This window comes from Coenobita brevimanus, chromosome 97 (assembly GCF_032717465.1).
Source record: "Coenobita brevimanus isolate Jiangsu-jjx chromosome 97, ASM3271746v2, whole genome shotgun sequence".
Lineage (NCBI taxonomy): Eukaryota > Metazoa > Arthropoda > Malacostraca > Decapoda > Coenobitidae > Coenobita > Coenobita brevimanus.
Window position 1 is genome coordinate 9,913,766 of NC_137050.1, and position 27,995 is coordinate 9,941,760.

The 27,995-nt window shown below is 41.1% G+C and overlaps 1 protein-coding gene across 1 annotated transcript; it reads left to right on the forward strand.

The window, feature by feature from the left end:
- The first annotated feature begins 595 nt into the window (after positions 1–595).
- Positions 596–24,625, forward strand: Nelf-E (negative elongation factor E). Its single transcript, XM_080283395.1, has 7 exons — positions 596–807; positions 6,024–6,206; positions 9,586–9,693; positions 12,428–12,630; positions 17,903–17,957; positions 18,608–18,719; positions 23,436–24,625. Exons 1-7 carry the CDS (start codon positions 727–729, stop codon positions 23,507–23,509), a joined length of 816 nt encoding a protein of 271 aa, XP_080139521.1. The 5' UTR covers positions 596–726; the 3' UTR covers positions 23,510–24,625.
- The last annotated feature ends 3,370 nt before the right edge of the window (positions 24,626–27,995 follow it).

Below are 27,995 nucleotides of genomic sequence, written 5' to 3' on the forward strand. Positions count from 1 at the left end.
TAATCCATGTGACTCCACATGCTCAAATTACCCATTTCCACTGCTCTCACGCCGTTATTTATGTTCTGATTTGTACATTAAAATTATCACGGTTAATTGTCACCAAATATCTAATTTATATTTACAGATTTTTTTTCTTTTTCCATTGTGTGCATTGATTTTTTTCACTCAAACCAAATGTTTAGATTTTGATTTCTACATTGAAATTATCACGGTGTCACGAAATATTCTACGTTTAGATGGATTTTTTTTTTTTTTTTTTGTTCCATAGATTTAGTATTGATTGAGATTTTCACAGGCCAAGTTAAGTGTTATATTTTTCTTTGTATATTAAAATTATCTTGCATTTATAGTCATATAATTTGTAATCACCATTACTTGTGTATTTTCTGGTCATGATGGTCATTTATGGTCTTAAGAAATTTTCCTAAATCTACAGAAATTGTGACCAAAACTACAGATATTTGAGGGCTGGCAACTGAGTGGCACTGGCAACACTGGATCAGAAAGTGTTTACAGCCAGTGGTGTAGGGAGGTGTAGCATACGTCTTTCAGGCATTTTGACATAAGCAGCACACTTTAGCAGAGAGGGATATGACTGCACTGTTTAAAGTGACTTCATAGTGAAGTGTGCAGTTAGATACCCAGTTAAAGTCATAGAAAACGCTCAAAGAACTAGTGAGAACTATTTATACTTCTTAGCAGCGGGAAAGGAGTGTTTTGAAGATGGTGTATCTACATTTTCCAAGCAACCTCACTGAGGAAGAACAAATGCTACAAGCAAAATACCAAAAACTCCGTAGGAAGGTAAACAATATATCTGATTTATATGTAACTTATTAGTCTAATTGGGGTGAAAGTCAAGTAGCACTCATTCTAGAAATCTGTCGGTCCATCTTGTCCCTCCACAAAACATAATCATTGTGTGTTTTTGGACAGTTTGCCATATCGGACTATCAGGAATTAGGAAATTTCGGTAAACATACGCTTTGAGCAGCAAAAGTACCGTACCAGTCCTTTATATTTTTCAGGTTTGGGGTGGTAAGTGAACATTTCCTGTTAAATTTCTTTCCCTACTGGGTTTAGCCATATTCCTTCTGCTGTATCAGCTGTTTCTCGGGTGTAATGGTGGACAATTCCAACATAAGCCCCATTTGCCATTTAGTACCTCATCCTAACCTATTTTAACATAACCAAGCAATTAACCAAACAACCAAAAATCAAGTACATTTTAGCAGACCTGCCATTAGAAATGGCAGTGATGCATAAGAAGCATGATAATAACAAGGGAAAATAGGTCAACATTAAACGGTTGTTTACCACCATGAAAACAGAAAAATACAGAAAACCAACTGGAGCAACAGGATTCGAATTGGTAAGGTCCTTCTGCTGCCTATAGTAAAGTGTGCATTAACTAAAATTTCTTGACTGGCATTTTTGCAGTTGCAGACAGTCATGTCTGATGTTTACATTAGATTGGACAAGATTAGTTAGGTTAGATTATTTTTTATTATTATTATTTTTTAATGCATGGAAGAAGGAATCAAGGGCGAGAAGCAGGTAGACAAAGTTAGGTTCATTTGGTTAGAAAAAAACATCAGAATAACCATGATTGTCTGAAACAGCAAATTTATCTTGACAGTTTACATGTCTCACCTTATGCTAACTTTTTTCCAGTATAAATAGTTGTCGCAAATGAACAGTAACTGTAGTATATGACTTCTTAATCTGACCTTCACCAGTGGGTATCAAACAGATAGGCAATGGCAGGCACACAAGGCAGGTGGACCAACCAGTCAAATTGAAGCAGGGAAGCTAATGAGAGCGCTTCTTTTGGGGCACATGGCACAATGTAAACAGCACGTCACACTTGCATCAGCATCAGTGCCTCCTGAAGTTTAAATGTGAAATCACTTCAAAATTGACTGGTGGATGTGGTGGCATTCTTACAGTTATTGAGTGTTTTTGCCTATCCCTGTAAAGCAGCTAACACATAGACAGATGGCCACCCCTTATGGGATTACGGCGTCTGGCTGTAGATTGATAGATAGATAGCATTGGTATCTTATTACTTTAGTTATTTGTGCACAAGTAGAATGGGTAGTCATCAAGGAGACATGGGATCACCTTATTTTGGAGCTTCAGTTTTTTCTTTAGGAAATTTCTGTGTGATTTTGGTAATCCATAATGAGATATTGGACCACCCTAGTTTCCAGTTTTCATTTTCTTTGTCTTACCCCTTCATGGGATTCTTCAGTTATTTTTTTATTGCATTTACAAGGTTCGTTGTTTTTTATTTCTTTTAAAAGTACTGAAAAGCGTTTTAAAAGCATTGTTTGTTTACAATCCCTGTCGGTGCTGAAGGCAGATTAACACCACTATGTGGTGCAAGAAAACAGATGGACTTCATTTTTTAACAAAAGTACCCTTGTGCAGTGAGGTTGGATGGTGAGGATATGGAGAATGTGAGTGCATTCAAGTACTTGGGTAGTGTGATGAGTAAGGATGGAACTTTGGGGGATGAAGTACGTGAAAGGGTACAGCAGGGAAGGAAGGTTGTTGGCACACTGAAAGCAGTGATGAGAAGTAGGGAGGTGAGTATGGAAGTTAAGAAGTCAATGCATGATGGTATTGTGATCCCTACCCTGACGTATGGAAGCGAGGCGTGGACCTTGCAAGAGGGGAACAAGTCAAGAGTGAGAGCAGTGGAAATGAGTTACTTGAGAGGAGCATGTGGAGTGACATGGAGGGACAGGTTGACGAATGAAGAAGTGAAGGAACGTTGTGGGGTAGATGTGGATGTGGTTGAAAAGATTAGGAGAAATACACTGAGGTGGTTTGGACATGTGGAGAGGATGGAGAATGAGAGACTGACTAAGAGGGTGTATGTAGGTGAGGTGGAGGGAGGGAGAGGGAGGGGTAGACCGAGGATGAGGTGGAGGGATGGAGTTGAGAGGTATATGAGGGAGGGGGGGGTGAGTTGGGGGGAGGGGAGTCAAATGGTGGGTGACAGAGTGACTTGGAGGCGTTTTGTCTGCGGCCACCCTTTGCGGGATTAGGGCGTCAGGCTATAGATAGATAGATAGATAGACCCTTGTCAGTGCCAATTTATCAAAATCTATCGTACCCTCAGTTTTCGTAGCTTAACCCAAGCTTGTTTATTGTATCTCATCCAGACCTAACCATTTTTTTTGCCAACCTGTATGGTAACTTTTTTTTTTTTTTTTTTTTTTTTTTTTTTTTTAATACTCTGGGCATAGACTTCAAGGCCCAGTAGTCCTCCTACATATCATACACCTCTAATCCCTTACTGGTATGCAGTCGTATTGTCCTTGTTCATTGATGGATCCTCTTCATACTTGAAAATGCACCTCTGTACACTTTTACAAAGTCACCGAATTAATTCAAAGATGCCGTAGGTAATTTTTTTTATAAAAAGTTGGCCTATTTCACCTTAAGACTTATCTTCCTTTTGTTGCATTTATAATTAGTTAATAGTGGTAGGTGGTGGCAGCCATCATCCACTCACCCGATGTAGTGCTGCCTACTTCTTCCTTAGCCTTTATCATTCTTTTTCAGTGCCTGCCCTCCTCTCTTCCTTTTTCTCCCATCTTTCCTGTCACTTCTTATTGCTTTTCTTTCCTTTACAGGTGGCTTTACATTGAGTGACAAGCCAAATAGTTTCCTGTAAGCCAGGAAACCATTTACAATGCTGGGTGGTAACCATATAACCAAACCATACGTGCTCCCTACGTGTCAGCAAGTGGGTTGATGGAGGGTTAGTGCCCCTCCCCGTAAAACAAATAATTCAAAGTCAAATGGCCACCCCTTACGGGATTATGGCATCTGGCAATAGATAGATAAATATATATGAGTGTGTTGTTCCAAATGATTGGCTGAAAAATGTGTTTGTAAATGTGTACAGTGAAAGGGTAGGGATGATGCCATGGAAAGAAGAAATTATAGAGACATAAAACTTTTGGATCAGATAAGGAAGGTACGGTAAATTTTTAGAAGTAACCAACGTTTCCTTTTATTATTATTTTTATGGTTTCCAATGCAAAATACTGTGCTTTAATTAGTTTTGACCCTCATTTTGGGGGGAAAATCCCCCTTTTGGAATTTTGAGTAAGATTTCCAAAAGTGGGTTTATCCCCCAAAATCAAGATCAAGATTAATTAAAAACACACTATTTTGCATTAAACTAACCCAAACTAACCTAACCTAACCTAACCTAGGCCTAATCTAGGGCCTGACATAGACTGAATGTACACGCCTGCACCAGCCAATATGGCGCAACATTCATCCGCTACTGAGCGACAGCCTAACCTAAGCCACTATATGACTACCCCTACAAAATTTACTCCCCCAACTCAAACTAGGCTTAAAAGGTAAGTCTTAGTTAGAATAGTTCAGGGACGTAATATAATGAAAATTGGTAACGTTGGTTACTTCTAAAGTTATACCGAAGGTACAGTGATGGAGAGAATCCTGGAGGGTATGATAAGAGAAAGAGTGAATATTGATGAGATGCAGTTTGGGTTTATGCCAGGCAAAGGGACCACAGATGCAGTATTCCATGTCCAGCTTTAGGAAAATTATATAGGGAAGAAGAGGGAGCAATACTTTATTTTTGTTGATTTGGAGTAGGCCTTTGACGGAATTCCTAGGAAGGTGGTGAAGTAGGCAGTTGACAAAGCTTGGGATTGAGGAGTGACTGGTTAAAGTAGTTACAGTAATGTATGAGGTTGCTTGCACCCAGGTGAGATTGAATGGAGAGTTGAGTGATGAATTTCCCTTGAATGTTGGCATACATCAGGGATCAGTTTTGAGCCCCTTATTGTTTATCAGGTGTTTGAAGCACTCATGTGACTTAAGAAATGGACTCCAATGGCAAATGTTGTATGCTGATGGCTTAATGTTGATTGCAGTACATGAGAGGGAGGCAGAGGAAAGATATAAGAAGTGGAGAGATGGAATGGGGTACAGGGGTTTGAAAGTAAACTTGGATAAAACAAAAGTGGCGATGTGTATGGTTGGTCACGGTACTGTCCGAGCAAGTGGTGTATGGCCTTGTGCAGTTTGTCACAAACGTGTGGGAAGTAACACCATCTGTTTGTGATAAGTAGGTGCGTTAGAAATGTGTAGCTACTGTATGTAGTAATAGTAGAAGTAGCCTAGGCAAGGAAATAATGCTGATTTGGTGTGTGTAGTGTGCCGAAGAGAATATGTTTAGATTGAGAGGCATGAAAAGATTGATCTTGCTGGAGTCTCTTGAGTGTGTGGAGGAGTTTTGCTATTTGGGGGACATATTATGAGCTGAAAGTGGGGTTGGAGCTAGTTCTGTAGCTAGGGTAACGAGTGGTTGTAGGAAGGGGAGCTGTTGCTTCTCCTGACACTGAGAGGGCTGTTCCTGTGATGAGGGGTCCTTGCATGCAGCATGTGTTATGAGTGTGATACTGTACAGTACTGAGATGTTTGCAGTTATGGAAGAGGATATTTGTTTGTTGAAATGTACAGAAATGATAAGATGGATGTGTAGTGCATCCATGAATGAGAGGCCTAGGGGAGTAAGGATTGCAATTGAAGAGTTGAGGGGAAGGATAGATGAGGAGGGGTAGATTGAAGTGGTTCTGGGCATGCTAAGAGGATGGAAGTTGGCAGCTGAGATCGAGTAGGATAGAATGCTGCCATTAGTTGACCAAGGACAACGCATGTAAGCACATTAAGCCTTTATAAATAAAATGAAACATGCATCAGGTTTAAAATTTTTTGGAGCTAGGTGAAACCATAGTTTTATGGCAGTCATGGTTGGGTAGATAACCCAGGTTATATGGTTGGTTTGTTATAAGCACCACCCATCTTCAGTGTACAGTGTACCTATTTAACTACTCACTGGAGCCATTTTTTAAAACAGTTATGAAAAATCTTACCAAAAAAAGTGGAGTTAGATTCTTAATAATTACTGTGTGGTACCTCTAGCAGGTGTTATGAATGATTCTAATTTTGAATGGATTTTCTAGAAAAAGGCTCTTCATGCCCTGAGAGCCCCAAAGCAGGAACCAGAGCCACTAGTTCCCCTCAAGCGGCCCATGGAAGCCAAGGATGCCAAGGAAATGGCCAAGAAGCTCATCAAATCTGGTGCCATCAAGGTACCTGAGCGACCTCAGGCTGCAACTGAGAAAACAACCTTCAAGCGATCCATGGTAATAATATACGGGACTCTGGTTTACCATAGAAATTTGTTAGCCTGTGTAATTTATCAGATTTGTCCCAAGTGTTTATTTTAGTGGTCTTGATTTCCTATTCAGCTAGGTATTACATACAGGTATGACAAATCAATGTGTGCATGATTAAAGCACATTACTCTGCAGTAATATACAGTTTGCCATTTATATTTATTTGTTTATCGCCTGATGTATCTGTTATTTTTATTTCATTTATTTCACTTGCAAGATACTGTAGAGTTGTGGATATGACTGTGTTATTACTTCACCACAGTAAATAACCAGACAGTAAACATTAATATCCAAAACCCAGTACCAGTAGCCTTTGTAGTCTTTGAAGCCTAAAAATTTCTTTACAGTATTGTGTAAGAATTTCATAATTGTTCAGATATAAAGTTGAGTGATATTATTGTTGCACCTGTACATATAGTCCAGTGTATTGTAAATTGCAGCAGTAATCAAAATACCAGTACAGTATTTATTATGTCATATAATGTGAGTGGACATTGCACATGCCACTTACTGCTATCCTGTATACTATACATATCTTTGTTTATTAGCTACCTGGTTAGGTACCTGATGTTGCATCCTGTGGAAGGTGGGCCTGTCAAAAGGACTACCAGTTATATTTGTTTCTTCTCAGTAGGTAATAATCTGTCCTCTTATGACAGTATAAAACACCATTAAATATTCATCATTATCATATGTCTGTCACATTACATACCTCATGAATGTGGTCATTGACTCACTTTCCAGTACTTCTGCAAAGCACTTTGTTAGTAAAGTACTGTACTTCAAAAACTGCTTGTTTCAACTACCCCTTCTTTTTATTTGCCTCCCATAGATATCCATACTTCACTGCATTACAGTAGCATTGGAAGGAAGGAACAAGTTTTTTCTAAACAGTACTGCTAGTCTGTCATGCAAATTATTTTCTTTGCTCCCACATTTTTTATCCGATCCCATTAATTCTTAGTTCTCTCATTGCCTAAACTTCATTTCTTCTTTGTTTCACACTTTCAGTCAGTTTATCTTCCATACTACATTATCATACCATTTTTATCATCATCATCATTATCTTCAATACACAATCATCATCAGCAACAGCAACCATTTATGGGTCCATTCATAATAGGTCTCTTCTTTGAATTTCTTCACTTTGACCTAGTCTCAGCCCATTCCACCTGAAGCCCACAAATTTATGAACGTCATTCCTCCACCTCATCCACTGTCCCCTCCTCTTGTTCCACATCTAGGTTGCTAGTCTGTGACATTAGGTTACCATCTGTTCATAACACAAAATTTGTCTATAACCTGAGACTCCACCTTTAAATCAATTGATTTTGCATCAAAATTTGTCTTATGTCTCCTTCATAATACTGTACCTTCACTTTGCTGTCAGTAGCAATTTCTTCTTTCATATACATTGCCAGGTTTCTCTACCAGACTGAAACATTCATTTTTGGTATCCCAGCCGTGCTACATCATCAACAAACAAATGCAGAATATTCCTTCCCTTCTCAAAACCAGTACCATTGTGCTTTCTCTGTACTTTATCCAAAGAGGCATTATCCCCTGCCAGGCTGATTCTTTGTAAGGTAGTTTACCTCTACTGAGTCATTGTTTTATGACTAATGTAGATTGTACGGTACCACATATGAGTCTTGCAGCTTGGTTTGTGCAGACCTTTGTTGTGTCGCACATGAAGTCTGCAGCCAGAGACATAGCACAGCCCTGTTACAGTCCAACATTTAGGCTGAATTCTCATTCAGCATACCTGCTGGCACTACGAGGAGCCTACATATGGTGGTGCTGTGCACCCAGGATGGAGTACCTGTGGCATCCACCCAGGAGCCAAACTTTCTTATATTTCCAAACACCTCTCCATGGGAAGAACCCTGGTCAGTCTCTGTCCATCACAAGGGGTGCCAGATTCCTGTACTGCGTATGCACTGTACCTGTAGGATGGCCCTACAAATGCAGTTGATTACCTGTGATAAGTGGGTCGGCTCTGCTAGACACACCTGGTTTTAGCACCAACACCTGGTTGCAACACCATCACCTTCTGCACTTGGTTTCTATAGCTTCATCATGTATGTGCTACCTTGGATAGCATTCAGTATCTGTATCATCCTCTCCATGTAATCTTTGTATATTCTATAGTACCTCTTGGCTTTTTAACGCTTTCATTACAGAGGTATCTTGCCTAAGCTGTACAAAATATGGCTTTGTATTAGGTTATCAAGAATTATAAAAAAGACCTAATGATACTGAAAGGATTAATGGAAATTGTTTCTATTTCTAACTAGGGAGCTTGCAGAGATCTTCAAGTTGAATAAAATCACCTGGCAGTCACAAAAATTACCTTAAGAAAACATAATTGTACTGAAAGGATTTATGTCATGTGACACTTTCAGATTCACAAATACTTCACTACAGATGACTTTATATATCAGTTTCTAAAAACTTCTTTGCCTGACATTTTGAGCAAGTATCTTCTCCCTCTCCTGAAACCTCATACCAACTCCTCATTATACTGTATCCACTGACATCTTAGTAAGCACTTTACTGCAAACCTGTCCTACTGCACTGAGTTACACTTGCCCATATGATTCCCCCATATTGTCTGTCTGGAGAGACAATTGAATAAGGAAGTGTAGGAGTCACTGTGGTGTTGATGTAGATGTGCTGGAAAATGACAGAAGCACCCTGAGATGGTTTGGCCATGTGGAGAGGCTGGAGATTGAGGAATTGATTGGGAGAGTGTCTGAGGTGGGTGGTGGGGAGGAGTGGGGGAGGGTGACCAAGCATGAAATGGAGGGATGGAATGGAAAGTATATACGTGAGGATGGTGTGAACTGGAGGGAGGGCAGTCTGGTGGCAGAGGATACATTGATACGGAGGCAGTTTGTTTGTGGCACCCCACCTGTGATTAAGGTGTCTGACTATAGGTAGAGATTTTATAGTTACCGTATTACAATTCTTTGTTCACTTGCTAATTCACACAACTCCAAAGCCTAGCCCATTACTACTTCCCCCCTCAATAACATCATTCCATGTACACTACCATTCCCAGGTGCCTAGCCCACCTTGAGTTTCATCAGTGCCCAACATGTTTTCATCTAACCCTTTTCACAATAGCTATCGTTAAGCTTGAATTACTGGCTGAAATGTTCTTACCATACTTCATTGACCAATACAGATTGATGCTTAGTTTTTATGCACTGTACCAGTATTTATTCATTTTTTAATAATTCCTTCTGGTATCAGGTTTTTAAGATAAACTTTACCGGAGTATTTATCAGTCTACAGTATGTAATAACATTTTCCTCCCATAGTGAAACATGATTCTCGGCAGGGCTTGGAAAGGAAACTCTCAGCAGCAGACAAGGCTCCTTCAGGGTACCAGCCTTTCTCAACAACTCATCCTGAGGAAGAAATACATGAATCCAGAGTTAAGGTCAAAGTATGTGTACCATATATTGTATAATATGTATCTATATGTATGTATGTATGTATGTATGTATCTATCTATCTATCTATCTGTATCTATCAATCCAACTATCTGTCTGTCTATATATTATAGCTATCATATTTTCTCTTGGTAAAGTATTTGAAATTCTTATTAATAAGCACATAGTTAAACACCTTGAATCCCACAACTTAATTAGTGATAGATAGTGTGGTTTTTGCCACAAATGATCCACCATTGACATAATCTCCTGACTCATACTATCCATCAATCAATTGACCAGCATGGAGAAACTCATGCAGTAACCCTTGATCCCTGTATTTCTAAAGCTTTCGACAGTGTGACACTGTTCACTGCTATCCAGACTCCCTTGCTATGGACCAACGTCTTTTGTTCCTCTACGTTCCTCATATGTCAGTGACAGAAAAATAAGTGTAAAAGTAGATTATGTACATTCCAACTTCCACTCATTTAATGCTGTCATGCCACAAGGATCAGTTCTGGCACCAACCCTATTCCTCTTTCATATTAATGATCTCTTATTTTTCACCCACAGTCCCATCCATTCATATACATATGATTCAACACTTCACAGTTCATTCACACTCAAACACCCATTTCCAAAGTTTAATATCTCTAACTCTCAACTCTGTGCAGCCATCTCCATAAACCAAGATTTATCTAAGATCAGTGAATGGAGACAAAATAACCTTGTCTCATTTAATGCTAGTAAAACCAAATATATGTAATTTATTGATAGACAGAGATTGCCAGATTCGTATATTACCTTCAGTGCTACTAGTATTCCCATCTCCAAAGGCATTGAAATTCTTGGTGTTTCACCTATCAGTGCCCTCAGCTGGACCTCTCATGTCAGATCTATTGCCAAAACTGCCTCAAAGAAACTTGGATTATTGTACAGAGTCTGTAACTTCTTCACTGACGAACAGTTAGCTATAATTTATAAGAGTCATGTGTTCTCTTAGTCAGAATATTGCTTACCCTTGTGGAATGGATGTGGAGAGGTTGCAGCTAGACAAAATTCAGAACAAACTGTTAGAATTATTAATAACCCTGCTATTATAAATAAACTACCTCCCCTACAAGTAAGAAGGAATGTTGCCTCCCTTTCATTATTTTAGATAATTTTATGGCAAATGCTTAAACAAGGTTGTGTCCATTGTGCTGCCTCTCCATGCCTTCCCTCGTGCTACATGGGCATCTGGTAGTGCTCCTGACTGGAATGTCAGACAACCATATTGCAGAACTTCTGCCTATCAGAATTCTTTTATTCCCTGAACTGCATCTCTCAGGAACTTGCTTCCCTGGAGTTGTTTTCCCACAAACTTCAAACTACAGCTGTTCAAGTCCAACTGTTACAGATTTTTTATGAATGGAGGATGCCAGTAATCTGGTGTATGGATTATTTAATTTTTATTCATTTTTTTCTTTCTCTGTTCTGTTATTTAAAAAAAAGAATGAATATATATATATATATATATATATATATATATATATATATATATATATATATATTGTCAGATGCCTTAATCCCAGAAAAGAATTATATATGTACACACACACACAGACACATGCACACATGCACACATGCACACACACACACACACACACACACACACACACGCGCGCATGCACGCACGCACACACGCACAGTGATCCAGCAATCCCTTTGTTTTCGTGCAATTGGGTGTAACATAGTGGTTTTCATTATCACTGAAAGATGACAGTCTGCACTCCTTCCGTTATTGTGCATTTTTTTTTTTTTTTTTTTTTTACTGAAAAACATCATTATTGCACACCTGAACTAGTATCTGCTGATAGTGATGGTGCAGTGACTAGTTTCGGATGGCTTTAAGGGATTTAGAGATGAGGCCCTACGTGAGGTGATGGAGACCACTGACTTCACATATTTGTCTCAACCCCTTACCTCAAGCCCATCTCAGGTCACTCAGTGGTACCTGTTTCCTCGTTATTGTGCCCTTATCATCAGTTTCTGTTAACCTTCCTGTGTGTATTTCTGATACTTACCATAACTGTATGTGTGTATGTAGTGTGTCTAAATTGTTGTAAAAGGAAAAGTTTGGGCTTGCACTTGGGATATCTGGTACTAAGTAGAACTGTGTTTTTGTGAGGCCTTTTTAGACCAGTCAGAACCAAAGTTTTCTGGACCTACTTGATGCTCATGAGAGTAGATTTTAGGCTAGTACAATCCGTAATGCGCTCCTATTGGCAGGAGGATCGAGTGGGCGGAATCATGACGGAATCAGCTGAGTTATGTAAACAAGGGCTTGGGATGATAATAAATCAGTTTAACTATAAATATCATCATTATTAATATACACAGTAGCAGTTTCTGCATCATGTAAAAGAAAATATGACAACTTGCCAGTGTGTCATTGTTTGAATTATGATAAGTTCTCATTACACCATGAACTGAAATAAACATGCAGCTTACCTTTTCGGTAATAACAGAACTGATAAATGGAGGCAAAGGATGCAGTGCCCATCCTTAAGGAATTATCAATGGGAAATAGTTTTAAGTGCCATCCTTACCTCATAATAATCCATAGACTCAAAAAATATGCATTTCTCTCCAGACATTATTATTTCCCTAATTCAGCCATTGGTGATTAACTTATCTAAATTTGTTCACATATTTGAGAACACAACAGTTACCTTTTTTTTTTAATCTACTTTTGTTTTACAGCAAAACTTGTATGAAAGCTTTGTAACAGCACGGGACCGAGAGGAGCGAGGTGAATTTACACGTGATGGGCGAGGAGCAGATGGTAAACCACGTCAGGGTCACACCATCTATGTCTTTGGCTACAACATTTCTGAAGAGGTCCTTAAAAAGGCATTCTCCACCTTTGGAAATATTGTCAATGTCAACATGGAGATTGAGAAAAAGTATGTACCGGTAGTGTATGTACAGTGCTGTATTATATTTTAATACATAAGCAGTATGTTAGCACTGGCTTCTTATTACAGGTACCTCTGATGAGGTTACCAAGTTTATTTCCAAAATATTACCATCCATCCATCCATCATCCAATCCTGTGTTGCCCCATGAGGAGCGTAGGAGCCTGGTGCAAGGCAAGTTGGTCCTGACATTTAAGATGAGAGTGACCAGCCTCGCTCATCCCTGAGTGGCATTACATGAGCAGTAAACCCCAGCCTCTCCTTGGATATAAACCCATGCAGGCTTAATCCGATTGGAGCACCTTAATTATCCACTAAACCACCAGGCGCCATAATTTGGTTATATGGTTACCACCCAGCATAGTAAATGGTTCCCTGGTGTATGGTACGGGAAACCATTTGGCTTTTCACTTAGTGTAGAGTCACCCATAGGCAGAAGGAAGAGGAAAGAATGAAGGAAAAAAAGACAAGGGAGTGAAAAGGCACTCGAAGGCAGAAGAAAGATGAAAGAATGAAGGAAGGAAAGACAGAAGAGAAAGGATGGAAGAGAGGAAAGGGCAGACACCCAAAGCAGCACTACATCGAGTGAGTGGATGGTGAGCGATGTAGTATATGTAACCACATTATTTTAAGGTCTTATTAGGAGTCTTCAGTAGTAGTAGCAGTAGTTGTTCCCTAGGCAGTATGGCTGAACAGCCCTGAGTCCCTAAGGAAGGCCATGGCCGAGACTGGGCTTTTCCACAGAGCTCTCAAGAAATGTATGTTATGTTATTGGTGTAGGTGATTGTGTGCAATACAGTCTTCCATAATGTGCTTAATAGTATGGGGTGCAGTGTTACGTGCTGGACTGGCATCAGCGTCGGAGTCATCCAGCCTCGGCCGAGACTGGGCTTTTCCACAGAGCTCTCAAGAAATGTATGTTATGTTATTGGTGTAGGTGATTGTGTGCAATACAGTCTTCCATAATGTGCTTAATAGTATGGGGTGCAGTGTTACGTGCTGGACTGGCATCAGCGTCGGAGTCATCCAGCCTCTTCTGATAACTTAAGAGGGATGGATGATGCCCACATCTCAGCCTGGCCAAGTGGACCCTTTCCTCACGAGGGAGATAGGATTCAGAAGGGTGGATATCAGGAGGTCGTGCATGCAGCTGTGTGTTGTCTTTAAGTGACTGAATGGAGCGGTGAGTGATTTGAGTATGGATATGCTTCTGGAAGCTGGTCTGAGGCACGCGAGTGGGGAGAGATGACAGTATTTGTGTATGATATCTTGTGCTGGGTGTTGTTTTGATGTTTCTTGGTGTGTGTAGATGTGCTCCCATGTAGTGTAGTGGATGGTGTGGGTTTGTGGAGGCTGCAGCAAGAATTTGGGTGCCTTTCATGTCTAGATGATCCTTGACTTTGAGGACTTTGGTTTCTTGACATAGGTGGTCTGTGGGTGTAGTAGCTGTGCGGCCTATGATTATTTTTAGGGCCTTGGTCTGTATGGTCTGTAGAGTGTTGTTGTGTTTTAGTGAGGTTAGGAGCCCAAGCAGGGCTTGTATAATTCGTCACAATGTATATATTGTTTACAGTGCTCGTCAGAAGTATTCAGCGTTGTCCGCCGGGCGCGCAATACTTATGGCCCAAAAAGAATCACCCATTTGTGGGGGTAAGAATTGAGCCACAAGTTTGAGCTCCGAGCATGACGTCACGGTAGCCTGAGGCCTTCTGACGCGCTGGTTGGTTCCCGCCTCAGTCGCCCACGGGCTGCCTGAGAGAGAGGAACTCCGCCAAGTGTCCCTCTCAAATTGCGCCATTTTTTACCGAGTGTCCCGCAGTGTTTTGGCCTTCAAAACTTTGTTATGGCACCTACCCGTGAACTATCGAGTGAAATCATATCCCAGATCATTGCTCTAAAGGAGGCAGGCCACCAGACAAAGGAAATTAGTGAATTGGTTGGTGTGGCACGATCGACAGTGCGTCGTTGGTGTGCGGGGTGTCGGGAGGAAAACAGTGGTGAAGTTCCCACAAAGAAACCGAGGTCTGGTAGGCCTAGGAAAACTTCCCCAAGGTCTGTTAATGTTTTAAAACGTGCAGTGGAGTTTAATCCTCGTGTGAGTGCAAGGAAAATTAAGGAGAGCAACCCAGAAGTGTTTGGTGAGGTGTCAGTGAGAACAGTGTCTCGTAGGGTGCATGAGCTTGGTTACACAAGTCACAGGCCTGTGAAAAAGCCTCTTCTCTCTAGCAGCCAGAGAATTCGTAGGCTTGCCTTTGCTAATAAATATCTAAATTGGGGTGAGGAGCAATGGTTGTCAGTGTTGTGGTCTGATGAGGCAACGTTTAGTGTTACCTGTAACAGAGGAGCATGCAAAGGTAGTGACCCACTTGACCCACGGTATGTAGAAAGCACAGTTAAACATCCTTATTCACTCATGGTATGGGGTTGTTTTTCAGGGAAGGGTTTGGGGAAGCTTGTTGTACTTCCCAAGAACCTCAGAGTGAATCAGGATGTTTACCTGGAGCTTCTGTGTGATCATTTACCAGACTCCTTCGAGCTAACAGGTGCACGAGTGTTTCAGCAGGACGGTGCACCTGCTCACAAGGCCAAATCGGTCACCAATTGGCTTCGTGACTGCGAGGTATCATTCATGACAGACTGGCCAGGAAATAGCCCAGACCTCAATCCGATTGAAAACCTCTGGTACCTCGTAAAGAAGAGTCTCCAAGGGAAGGACGTGAGCTCTCTGCCTAAGCTGGAAGCCGCCATTCGTGACTCCTGGGACAAAATACCCCTCCAGCACCTCAGGAGCCTCGCCCTTTCACTTCCAAGACGTCTCAGGTCCGTGAAGAAACGTAAAGGCTACCCTACGAAGCACTAAAGGTAAATAAAATGCATTATTTATATGTTTTTTCAATGTTGAAAGGTTTGTTTCTCAGGAGGGACGCAGGGCGCCCCATACTTTTGACGAGCACTGTATATGCTGTGGTGGTGGTTTCTTTGTTGTGTCCAAATGTTGTATGGACAAGTGACCTCAAGGCACTGAGTCTTTATGTTAATTTATCTGTAATGTTTGTGATGTGTTGTTTAAATGACATTGATGTATTGTGTGTGTTTGGGGGGGGGTAGGGGAGTGTTGTTTATGGTGAGGTGTGGAATGTGACTGTTCTGCTGTCCAGTTTGTGAGAAATTTCAGTTGCAGTACTTACTATTACATTAGTGCTCATGAGTCACAGTGGTGCTAAACAGGACACATACAAACCTACTTAAAAATGATTCCATGCTTCCACATAAGGACTTGTCGTTCTGGGGTTGACCATGGTAAAACTGATGCATTCTATGGACTAGAAGCCAAACCAGGTGCCCAAAGCAGCTAATTACTTCTCATAATTTTAGGGGAAAAGAAATTTGATATGTGTAAGATCTGTAACAGTGTGAAAGTCCCAGCTTTTACTTTGACTCTTTGTTCAGTCATTCTGATAAAAGATCACCGAGTAACTGTACTTCTGGCTGAATGTTTCCTTCCTAAGAGTGATGATTGTGTGGCTAGTTACCAAGCTTGTAGCCATACTTCACTCTCATTCCTGTACCTCCCAGGATCAATGGTAGCCACTCATGTAATATCTTACTTGTGACTGATTTACAAGTTGAAAAATTTTTGTGATATTTAAATATTGCTACAAAATGCAATAGCTGTACAGTCTTATAAGTTATTGTTAGGTTAATGCATTTTTTAAAATTTAATACTGCAGTACTTGCTTACCACCACTTTGCTATCAATGTTTAGTCTCATACCAAACATGGCTCATTCTCATTAGCACAGTACACCTCTGACACCTCTTGCTTAATGGTGTTATGCATATTAAAGCTTAGTATTCTTTTGCATCCCATTCAGTTCCTTTCAGTATACAAACTTTAAAAAAAAGTATAACATTCAGTATTAACATGTAGCTACCATATGAAGGAATGAATGCCTGGGGACCTGTTTAACCCTCTAATCAGGTAGCATACTGGTACTTTGTATTTCATTTTTTGCTACTGCCAGTGATACTCAGCTTTGGGGGAAGTTCAGACATGTAGAGAGATTGAAGGATGATCATTGTGCAAAGAAGTGTATGAGTAAGAGTATCGTTGAATGGCAGATAACTAAAGGCCATCCTGTCAGCATGGTATATTGTGCATAAGGCAATTTTTAATTTAAGAGTTTTGCTTTGGAGGTACCTTTTTAAGAGATTATGCAGCTTGGAGGGTTGCCACAAGGTAAACTACAGGTTACCCGTACAGCAGGTAAAAGGCTATAATATAATGATGGTTATTACAGGGTCTCAGAGTCTATTCAATGAATGTAAATGTAGTTATGTTGTGGGTATAATGACGACAGTATGAAATGATGATTTTTTTTTTCTTTGAAATCACCAACTCTTCTTAAGGAATTCCCAAGCACTCAAAATATATTTGCACCCTTACACATACTTTACAAGAATTGTGATATGGCCCATATACAATACAAACTTCATCTGCAGAAGTGGCAGCAACTAAACCCCGTGTTCACTCATCACAACACATCTTTCAGTACGGTATTGTAAATTCTTGAAAAGAGAAATACTTCGAGCTGTAATAACTAGTAAAGTTATGGTCTTTGATAGAAATGGAGGAGTGCAGAGTGAGTCTGAATGGTTAGGAAATGGAGAATGTGAGTGCCTTAAAGTATCTAGGTAGTGTGATGAACAAGGATGGGAGTTTAAAGATGGACTGCAACAAAAGGGTACAGCACTGAAAGAAGCTTACAGGTACACCTGAGTGCAGTAATAAGGAATAGGAAAGTAAGCACAGAAGTAAAGATGTCAGTAACACAACAGTATTTTAATCCCTACTCTGATGTATGAAACTGCAGCTTGGACTTTGTTGGAAGGGCAAGTCAAGAGTAAGAGGTGAGAATGGAGATTGAGAAGTTGATTAGGAGAGGAGTATCTTAAGATGGTTTGACGTTGTGGTGAGAATGGAGATTAAGAGGTTGACTAGGAGAGTATGTAAGACGTGATGGGGGAGAGGGAGGGGGAGACCAGGGATGGGGTGGAGAGGTATATGAAAGATGGTGGTGTGAGTTGGAGGGAAGCTTGATGTGAAGGACAGAGTGACAGAGGCAATTGTCAGTAGCCACACCTTCCAGAATTAAGGCTACTATAGATAGATAATCCAATCTGAAGCACTTTTATTAAAATTTAATGCACCCATTAAAGATGGTTTACAGTGAAATGTTAACTAATGTATGTTTTTCCAGTTGTGGATTTGTTACTTTTGACAAAGTGGACTCAGCAGAAAAAGCCATTGCAGATGTAAGTATACTGTAATTAAGTTTATTACTGATTGGTAATACAGCCATAATCAGTAGTTTCTTCTTGCTCTAAGCTGTCTATAAACACTGAACTTCAAAACTTTTTTATTCACTGCTAATTCATTGGCCCGGAACAAAACAGGTACTGTACCATGGTGTATTTAGAGCTTATTCCAAAACTTGACATTGGTATTGAGTATCATTAGGGAAGCACTGTTGATACTGAAGGGTACAATAGCTGTTTGGATGAGCAGTAGGTATGTGGGGGCTTTTTCATCTGCTTTCACAGCCATATTGTAATACCCGTAAGTTTATCCTTACTTGAACTCGAAGGTTGATGAGGTCACAGACCAGCCAGAATATTGGAACAGTGTTATATTAAAGAACATTGTCTTACCCGGCAGATTGCTAGCTTTGTCTTTTTAAATTTATCATTTTAGGGATTACGTGACTGTATTGTTATATTATGGTAACTGATCCCATATTACCTCCTTTGAGTTTTAAGGTCCTGAAGCTAGGGCTACCATAGTCCTGTACATAAATGGGGGGATGACGAACACATTTGATGCAGTGTAATATAAAAAAGTAAAATCATCATTAAATTATACTTGAAATTGCCTTCACTTCATCCCTGTTTGTTCTCCACTCCAGATGAATGGCTCTATGGTGTCAGGAATCCAGCTCAAAGTTTCTCTGGCTCGCCGCCAGCCAGTTATTGACCCTATCAACGATGCTTCATCATCAGCAACTTGGTCAACTATTGGTGAGTATTTTTATGATACTGTACTTATACCATACAATACCAGTCCTCAGAGCTAAGGTTATCTTAGAATAATAAATAATCTGATGCAGTATTGTAATTTGAGTTCATGTTCTTACTAATGTTGTTTTGCTTTGGTGTTAGCGGTTAGGATCTTTGTAATCTGAGGTTATATTGTTCAAGCTGTGACCCCAGGCTCATGTGAATATGAACCAGGTAGATTGCAGGTTGAAGTTGCCTATCTCCAGTTCACTTTAGGGAGTTGAGAAAAAGGAAGTGAAGATGGGAGTTAATAGTATATATTAGAGTTTTCAGATCTAATGTATGCATATAGTGTTGTATTGCTTTGTTATTACTAAATGGTATCCTTGGTGTCTGGTGGAGAGTTTTGTGAAAGGTAATGAATGATTAGGTCCAAAAGTTAATTTATGTAACAGTCAAGTGATGGTTGTTGAACGAAAAGTGATTCACAGTGCTGTTGGTGTTGATCAGCCACTGTCTGTCTGGCTGAGCAGGCCTATCAGCCACTGGCAAACAACTGCCCTTGCACTGCTATCCCATGGAGGGAACTGATGTTCTCTTGTAGTTGATAGAAAATGTGGAGGTTTGGTTTCTGGGTGACTGCTGCATTTATGTCTCAACCCAGTTAACAGGAGCACCATAGCAGGCTCCACTTCACTCTATGATCAGGCTATTTAGTTATCTCCCCAGCATTGTAAATGGTTTCCTGGGTTTCAAGAAACCATTAGACGTGTCACTTAGTGTAGAGCCAACTGAGTGGAAAGAAGAATAAGTAAAGGTACAGGAAGGAAAAGGTGAAGTAGGAAGAGATCAGGACAGACAGAATGATATAGGTGAAGGAAGAAGTAGGCAGTGCTACCTCGAGTGAGTGGATGATGGTTGCCACCACCTACCACTATGGCACACAGTGTAATGTGCTAGTACCTTGATGCAGTGATAGACAAGAGAGATAAATGTATTCAAGGGAATGGAGAGTAATGCTTTTTGGTAATGCTGAATGTGGTAGGTGGGGGCGTCCACCATCCACTCACTCGATGTAGTGCTGCTCTCGGGTGTCTGCCCTTTCCTCTCCTCTATCTTTCTTTCTTTTTTTCCCTCATTATATCCTCGTCCTTCTGCCTACAGGTGACTTTACACGCCCTCTTCTGTCCTTCATTCCTTCATTTCATTCCTCTTCCTTCTGCCTGTGGGTGACTCTACACATAGTGACAAGCGAAATGGTTTCCTGTACACTAGGAAACCATTTACTATGCTGGGTGGTAACCATATAACCAGATTTTGGGGCCTGGTGGTTTAGCTGGTAATTACGGTGCTTCAGTTGGATTAAGCCAAATGAAGGTTTATATCTAAGGAGTGGTTGGGGTTTATTGCTCACGTAATGCCACTCAGGGATGAGTGAGGCTGGTCACTTTCATCTTAAATGTCAGGACCAACTTGCCCAGCCCCGGGCTTCTACGCTTCTCATGGGGCAATGTAGGAATGGATGATAATGAATGAATGAAGTAGCTTGTTTCAGAACAGTACATGAGTTACATGGATGTGTACTTGCTGCCGAGCTACGAAATCCTTGCACAAATTTATCTCTATAATTCACTTTTAGGGAAGAAAATATCAGGTACCGTAGTCATCTTCCCTAAAGCGCACCTTCCCAAAGTGCATCTCATCTAATGTGCGATGGGGGTCTGACAATAATTATTTAGAAAGTGCGTTTGCTACTTGCAGTGTATGACGGGCACAAAAAATTGAGGTAAATACGGTATTCTTGTGAGCATAATTTGTAGCGCGCAATGGGTAAGGGTGGGGCCGTTGAGTATCTGTGGTGGTGTGTGAGTGGTGGCAACAGCAGCAGGATGATGATGTAATGTCTGTAGTGTCAGACCTGGACTTTGAGGGTTTCCTGGAGCAGCAGCAATGGGCAGCACCTAATCTAGTGCAAACTAAGATGTGCTTTCCATAAAACTGGCCACACATTATTGTGCTTTCAGAGCATTCGTTAATCACTGGCGCACTCGTCACCGGTGTTGCCATTTGGTATTTTTCATTACCAAATGTGGGGCAATTTGTTCATGAAAAATTTGATCGGTAATGATTCAGAATGATTCATTACCAAAAGGATTTTTCACATGTATGAATGTCCTGAGGATGGAGACAGTGGATTAGCTTTTTTTTTTTTTTTTTTTTAATGCAAGAAAGAAGGAACCAAAGGCTGAGCCCACAAACCATTCCTAAAAAAGAGAGAGAGAAAAAATCCTCCAGTAGTGGTGAGAGTGATATTGAGGCACGGGATGAGGCCCATGCAGAATAGCCGTGAGTGTTTTGATTCAGCGTCTGTGGTATGGCCTCGGGTACCACAACAACAATTCGCATTATCTACCATCTGTACAATGCTGATAAGGTTTTGAATTTTCATAATGAATATACAGTATTACTCTTGCAAGTTTCTATTGTAGGATTTCCTTTTGGATTTTAGTTAGGGATAGGCATTGGTGAATCAGTATACGAAAATTCAGGATGTGTCGCCCATAAAGCCATTTTAACATGGGATCCTATGTTTCGCAAAGTGCGATGGGCTGTGTCGCCCATATTCATGCACTTTACACGAGATGACTGTACTATGAAGGCCTTGATACAAAACAGAGGACTGAGCACAGAGACTGAAAAGGTCTGTATGAATGTGTGCTAGTGTCCAGAATAATGGATAAGTTTTGAGATTTTAGCATGATTTAAAGCATTTTCCTGCTGTCACACTTGGGTACTTTTTCCTATATGGGACAGTTTTCTGATGTACACATGGAGAACAAAGTTTTTTTCATGCAGAATACTGTCCTGAGGTACTGCAGTAGCCTTGTTGCACTCATACAAATTTTCTATTTGCCTGGTGGTCTGATAAGCCCAGATGTGGCCCATGCAAGTCTGCTTCCAAGGAGTGGTTGAGATTTATTGCTTGTGCACTGTCACTCAGAGATGTGCAACTTGTCATTTGCCTTAAATGCTGGGCAGAAGTAGCCTAACCCTAATCCTGGAGCAATACTGAATTGGATGATAAGTGGAAGGATGGGCTGATGGATGAGCCTTCAAGTCGAGAATGACGTCAGAGGAAAAGGAACTCTATAGGAGTATACAGTATGTAGGGTGTAAAGTCTGGATAGAAGAAGAAGTTTTGAAATGTGAAAAATGAGGAGCAAGGGAGTCAGTTAATCACAGGATAGAAGAGAGTTTGTGTAGGCAGTACAGTCATATTAAAATACAGTAATTATATGAATTGGACAGTATGGAGAATGTATGTGAATGACTGAATGTGGGAGGAGGCATAGAAGGTCAAGGTGATGATAGTTGGATAGGGTAAAGGAGTGTGTAAGAAAGCAAGGTATGGAAGTAAAAAAAAATGAAAGTGACAATCAAAATGCATAGGTAAGGTATGTGTGGAGATGCACCAGGGTTGGTAAAAAACAATGGTTAAAAAAAAAAAAAAGCAATGTTTTTTTCCTTTATTTTTTTTTTTTTTAATATTTAATGTTATTCTTTTTTATTCCAGCAATTCTACCCCAGTGTATATCAGTTTGATATGCAGTTACTCATAGATATAATTTAAAGAAGGATTTAGCAAGCTTTTATTTTAATTTACTTATATAAAAAAGTGAAAATACAGTACCTGAATCGGAAAGCAAGCTTTTATCAGCCAACTGCACTTGTCTCACATGCTTTCTAGTCACTAAGTGTAGTAAAACATGGAAGACCTCTTTTAATTTTGCAAATGAAAGGTGAGAAAATTTAGTTGAGAGAGAGAGAGAGAGAGAGAGAGAGAGAGAGAGAGCTTCTCTGGTTACCTCCTGTATAATACCTGATCTGTGGACATAGGATCAGAGGCCCACTGCCAGCCATCAGCGTTGCCAACTTGCCATTTTAGCGGTTTTCCAGGAAGGAGAAAATTTATTATTTTTTTAACTCTCTTCCTGTCTTGCAGTTTTCCAGATCCAGAATAATGGAAAATAATCTGGAAACGAGTGTAGTGCAGGACTCTGATGTACCATAAATATGTTTTTGGTTAAACATTTACTTAAATTTTCAGTTCACTTTACTATTTTTAATCCTGGCATTAGGAATACAACTATGCAATTAAAAAGCAGGAGTAATTGATAGAAATTAAAAAAAAATATTTACAGACCAAGAAGAAATGGAGTGGTATTTTTTTTTTGGGGGGTTTAAACCAATAGTTTAAAGAAGCCAACCATGGGATGCTCCGAGATGCACATGAAAAGGTTGGCACCCCATATCAGCCTGTTAATGTGGTTGACCCATTTCCTAAAACATCTGTGAAACATTTTTATTGTCCTGTCGTTAGTTTTTTTTTTTTTTCCAAGCCAGTGTCTAGGAAGGTTTGTTTGATGAATGAATGATTGTATGCTGTAGCCCACTGGGTGCTTTGCTGATAATTTACATTTGTGCTTTCTCATCCTATTTCTGGATGTTACTTATCCCACTTTTCAGTGGGAAGTAAGGGTAGTATAGCCTAATGAAGGATAATTAATTTTACTGATGAAGAGTATTGATAATTAGGGTACTAATTGCAGTGAAATATGCCAGATAGCCACAGATAATACAAAAATGAACATATCATCTTTTAAAACTGGAGTCAGTATGAAACAGGATAAGTATGGTACCATTATCAATAAACTTATTAATATTGTATTTTTGCAGCTGCCAGTCACTCCCAAAAAGGATCTCACAAGGACAAGAGGAACCTAGTTGCCTATGATGAAGATTACTTCTGATTATCACAGGCTTCACAGTGATATTGTTTTCAAGAAATTTTTCACTGTACAGAGATCTCAGATTATTATTATTACAGTATTATTATTGCTATATTAGTATTTCACAGAATAGTGATGATGAATTAATTTTCTTATACTGAAGTCACTTTTACTGTTTTAGAGGAATATCACTTACACTTGATCCAAACTAAAGTATTGATGCACACCGCGTTAAAACAGTGACACCACAGATGATGTCATCTGCAAAATACCAGATGATTCAACTCCACGTTATTATACTTGGTTTCATAAGGATGCCATACAGTGGCTGCAAAAGAAATCCTAGCGTCAAACTTGCAAGGAGGGGTCTGTACATGCAATTGTTTCTACTTGCACCACAGCCATACCTGTGCCCCTCCCACTAGGTATGGTACCTAGAAGAAAGAAGGACTTGGAGGAAAAAGACAGACTGCCTGAGGAATGACAAACTCATAAAGGTTGAAGAACTGTCTTATTCAAATGCAGTCCTTAGGGTTGTCTTTGGCTTGTCTCCAGAGCCCATCTCTCTCCCAGGTACCTTGCATGATAGGAGGGATGCCACAGCCATCTTCAGCTCATATACAGCTGGTCTTACACACTGATATCACGGTATATGAGATGGCAGACTAAACTTGCTTTAGCAGTGTTAAGTACGGGCCTTCTCCTCTCCTTTCCAGCTCTTTATAACCCACTCTGTTGGCTGTTTGTGAAAATAGGGTGGTGGCAAAAACTGTAAGGAAGGGATAGATACAAAAGGGTTGGGCAAAGCATGCATCCCCCCCAAACCACCATATCACGAGTGTGTCACTGAGCACTGCTACTCACTTGCCCGGGACAAGAGGGGGTACATGACCACCTGGCATAAGATCAGTCTGCACTGACCACAGGTATGGCTTTGGTGTAAGTGAAAACACTTGCTTGCACAGATCCCCCTTGCAAGTCTGATGTTACAATTTCATTTTGCAGCCACTTTATATATTGTTTGCTTGGCACTTCTTAGTCAGAACACTTATATGCATTTTCATATGATAACTGTTAATCACCTCCGACATCTTTAGCTATATTGGTCATTTAAGATATCAGTGGACCACTCCTGCTCAGTACTTTTTTATCAGTTGTTCATAAGTATGCAATTCATGCATAGTAGGTATAGTACATAACTGGATAATGACACCTCACAAACATTAAAAATAAAATAACACCAAGACTCAATGCTTTGAGGTCACTTGCCCATACAACATTCAGACACAACAAAGAAACCACCACCACAGTATACAGACAATACATACATTCAGTGATGAATTATGCAAGCCCTGCCTGGGCTTCTAAACTCACCAAAACACACTACACCACTCTACAGACCATACAGAACAAGGCCCTAAAAATAATCACAAGCTGCACAGCTACTACACCCACAGACCACCTACATCAAGAAACCAAAGTCCACAAAGTCAAGGATCACTTAGACATGAGAGGCACCCAGTTTCTTGCTGCAGCCTCCACAAACCTGCAACATCCACTATGTTACATGGCAGCACATCCACCCACACCAAGGAACATCAAAACCACCCAGCACACGATACCATACACAAATACTGTCATCTCCCCCCCTCAGACCAACTTCCAGAAGCATATCCACACTCAGATCACTCGCTGCTCCATTCAGTCACTTAAAGACAACACACAGCCGCATGCATGGCCTCCTGACATTCACCCTTCTGAATCCTATCTCCCTTGTGAGGACAGGGTCCACCTGGCCAGGCTGAGATGTGGGCATCATCCAGCCCTCTTAAGCTACCAAAAGAGGCTGGATGACTCCGTCGCTGATGCCTGTCCAGGATGCAACACAACACCCCATACTATTAAGCACATTATGGAAGACTGCAGTGCACACCATCACCTACCCCAACAACACAACATCACTCTTTGAGAGCTCTGTGGGAAAGCTCGGTCTCGGCCATGGCCTTCCTAAGGGGCTCGGGGCTGTTCAGCCATACTTCATAGGAAACAACTACTACTACTACTGGATAATGACTTGTTTCTCATTTTGAGCATATTTATATACAATAACGTGCCTCATATTAAGCCATTTTATTGCATTTTTAGTTAATAAAGTACTGAAGTTAATTTCATTAGGATTTTCATTTTCTCCATCACACTTTTTAATCTGGTAAAAAAAAAAAAAAAATCACATGAAGATTTGTAGGCCCATATTTGTAAAGATCCTTATAAGAATCTTTATAAATATCACGAATTGCATTAATACCACTTGTTATATTTATAAAGATTCTTGAGTTTGATATTTAAAAATACAGGCAACTGGGAATCTTCATAAATATTACAAGATACATTTATATTTTTATTTTTCTAAGAATCTTTATGAAAGTCTTCATGAATTTTTTGCCAGATTAAAATGACCCATTCTTGAGCATTCCACCCTACAAGGGGTAAAAAGGCAGGTAGGTTGGCGGTGCTGCTGGTAGAAGGCAGGGAGGAGGTTAAAGTGGTGGTTGTGGAGGGGCTGAGGAAATTTAGAGTGGTGGTTGTGGAGGGGATGAGGAAATTTAGAGTGGTGGTTGTAGAAGGGAAGAGGTTATGGTGGTGGTCACAGAAGGGAGGTTACAGTGGTGGTTGTAGGCGGGGAGAGGTAGGGTGGTGTGACTCTAGTATGTGGGGGCAGGAGATGGCAGGATGGATAATGTGGTGGTGGTGGGGGGGAGTCAGGTATGCAAGTGATGGAGTGGTAGTCAGGTAGGTGTGGTGGTAGAGGAGGGGTGGGGCAGGTACTGTAGGGTGGTGGTAGAGGAGGGATGAGGCAGTGTAGGGTGGTGGTAGAGGAAGGATGAGGCAGGTACTGTAGGGTGGTGGTAGAGGAGGGATGAGGCAGGTAGAGCAGTGGAGGTGAAGGTTGGTATGGTAGTGGTGGAGGGGAGGCAAGACAAGGGAAACGACAATAAGAGAAGTAAAGAAGGAATGCAGAGCAGGGGCATGGAACGATGTAGCTGGAGGAGGAAGGGAACAGGAGAGGGGAATGAGGGCGTGGGGAGAATAGCCAAGGTAGGAGAGGAGGAGGGGAAGGGAGAGAGGAGGAGGGGAAGGGAGAGATGAGGTGCGGAAGGGAGAGGGTTATGGAGGAAGGACTGGGTAAAGGAAATAGGTAGGTAGGAGAGTGAGAAGCGTAGGGAACAGATGGCAAGAGGAAGAGAGAAGGAGGATGAGTAGGGAAGGAGGAGAGAGGGAATGAGGGATGGGTATGGTAAGAACAGAAGCATAGAGATTAGGGAGTAAGGGAAGCACAGGGAGATGCAGAGAGACACAAAAGGTAGAGAAAAAAGGTGAGACACAAGGAAGTACAGGAAGATGCAAAGAAAGGCACACACACGAGATGCTGGGAATGGAGGGGAAAGACTGGAAACAGCAGGGGGGGGAGGGAGAGAGAGAGAGAGAGAGGAATGAGCACAATAGGCAGAAGCATGAAGGGCAGGCCATGGCAAACTAGGTAGAGGCTCAGCAAGGTAGGGATGACAAGAAAGAATATGGAAGATGAAAATAATGATACTAAGAGGCAGGGCAAGGCTGGGGATGGCAATGCAGAGTAGCGATGGGGATGACAGGAAGGTAAGGAGGTGCTATGCAGGGTTGGGGATGGCAGGGCACAGTTTGGTAAAAAGAGGCCAGGAAGGCTAGTTTAGGGAGTGGAAGGGTAGGAAAGACTGAGTTGTGAGGTAGGGAGAGGCAAGGGTGGGTAGAGGGAGGAAGGGAAGTGCAGGCTGATGCAGGGCAGACTAAGGTAAGGTAAGGACAGGTAAAGTAGAGTAGTGAGCAGCAAGGTGGGTTAAGGAAAGGCAGTGTAGGATGAGGCAGGGTAGGTTAAGGAGAAGCACTGCAGTGTTAGGAAGTGACAGACAGGATAGGGAAGGGTAGGGAGAGGCTGCGTAGGGTAGTAAGATTCCGGGCAGAGAAGGGAGAGGGCAGGTAAGTTAGGGAAAGGTAGGGAGGAGTAGAGAGGCAAGGTAGGTTAGTAGGATACTGGGCAGAGAAGGGAGAGGGAAGGTAAGTCAGGGAAAGGTAAGGGTTGAGAGGCAGGGTAAGGTAGTACGATACTGGGCAGAGAAGGGAGAGGGAAGGTAAGTTAGGGAAAGACGGGGGGGGGGGGGGGGGGCAGCGTAGGGTAGTAAGAGGAAATACTGGTTAAGAAGAGGCAGGATATGCAAAGACAGGACAGGGTGGCATGAAACAGGTTAGTGTAAAGTCAGTGAATGGGTGACTGAGAATGAAATCCAGATGCCAGACAGCAAAGATCATATGGCACTCTGATTTGAAAGAACAGTAAAGGAGTATGGAGGACACGAAAAGGCAAAGCAGCAGGGCGAGCAGTGGCTTAATTTGGACAAATATGTGAAACAGAAAGGAGAACATCACAGGTACAGCAAGGAGGAGGAGGTCCATTGGATATTAAATAAGAGCG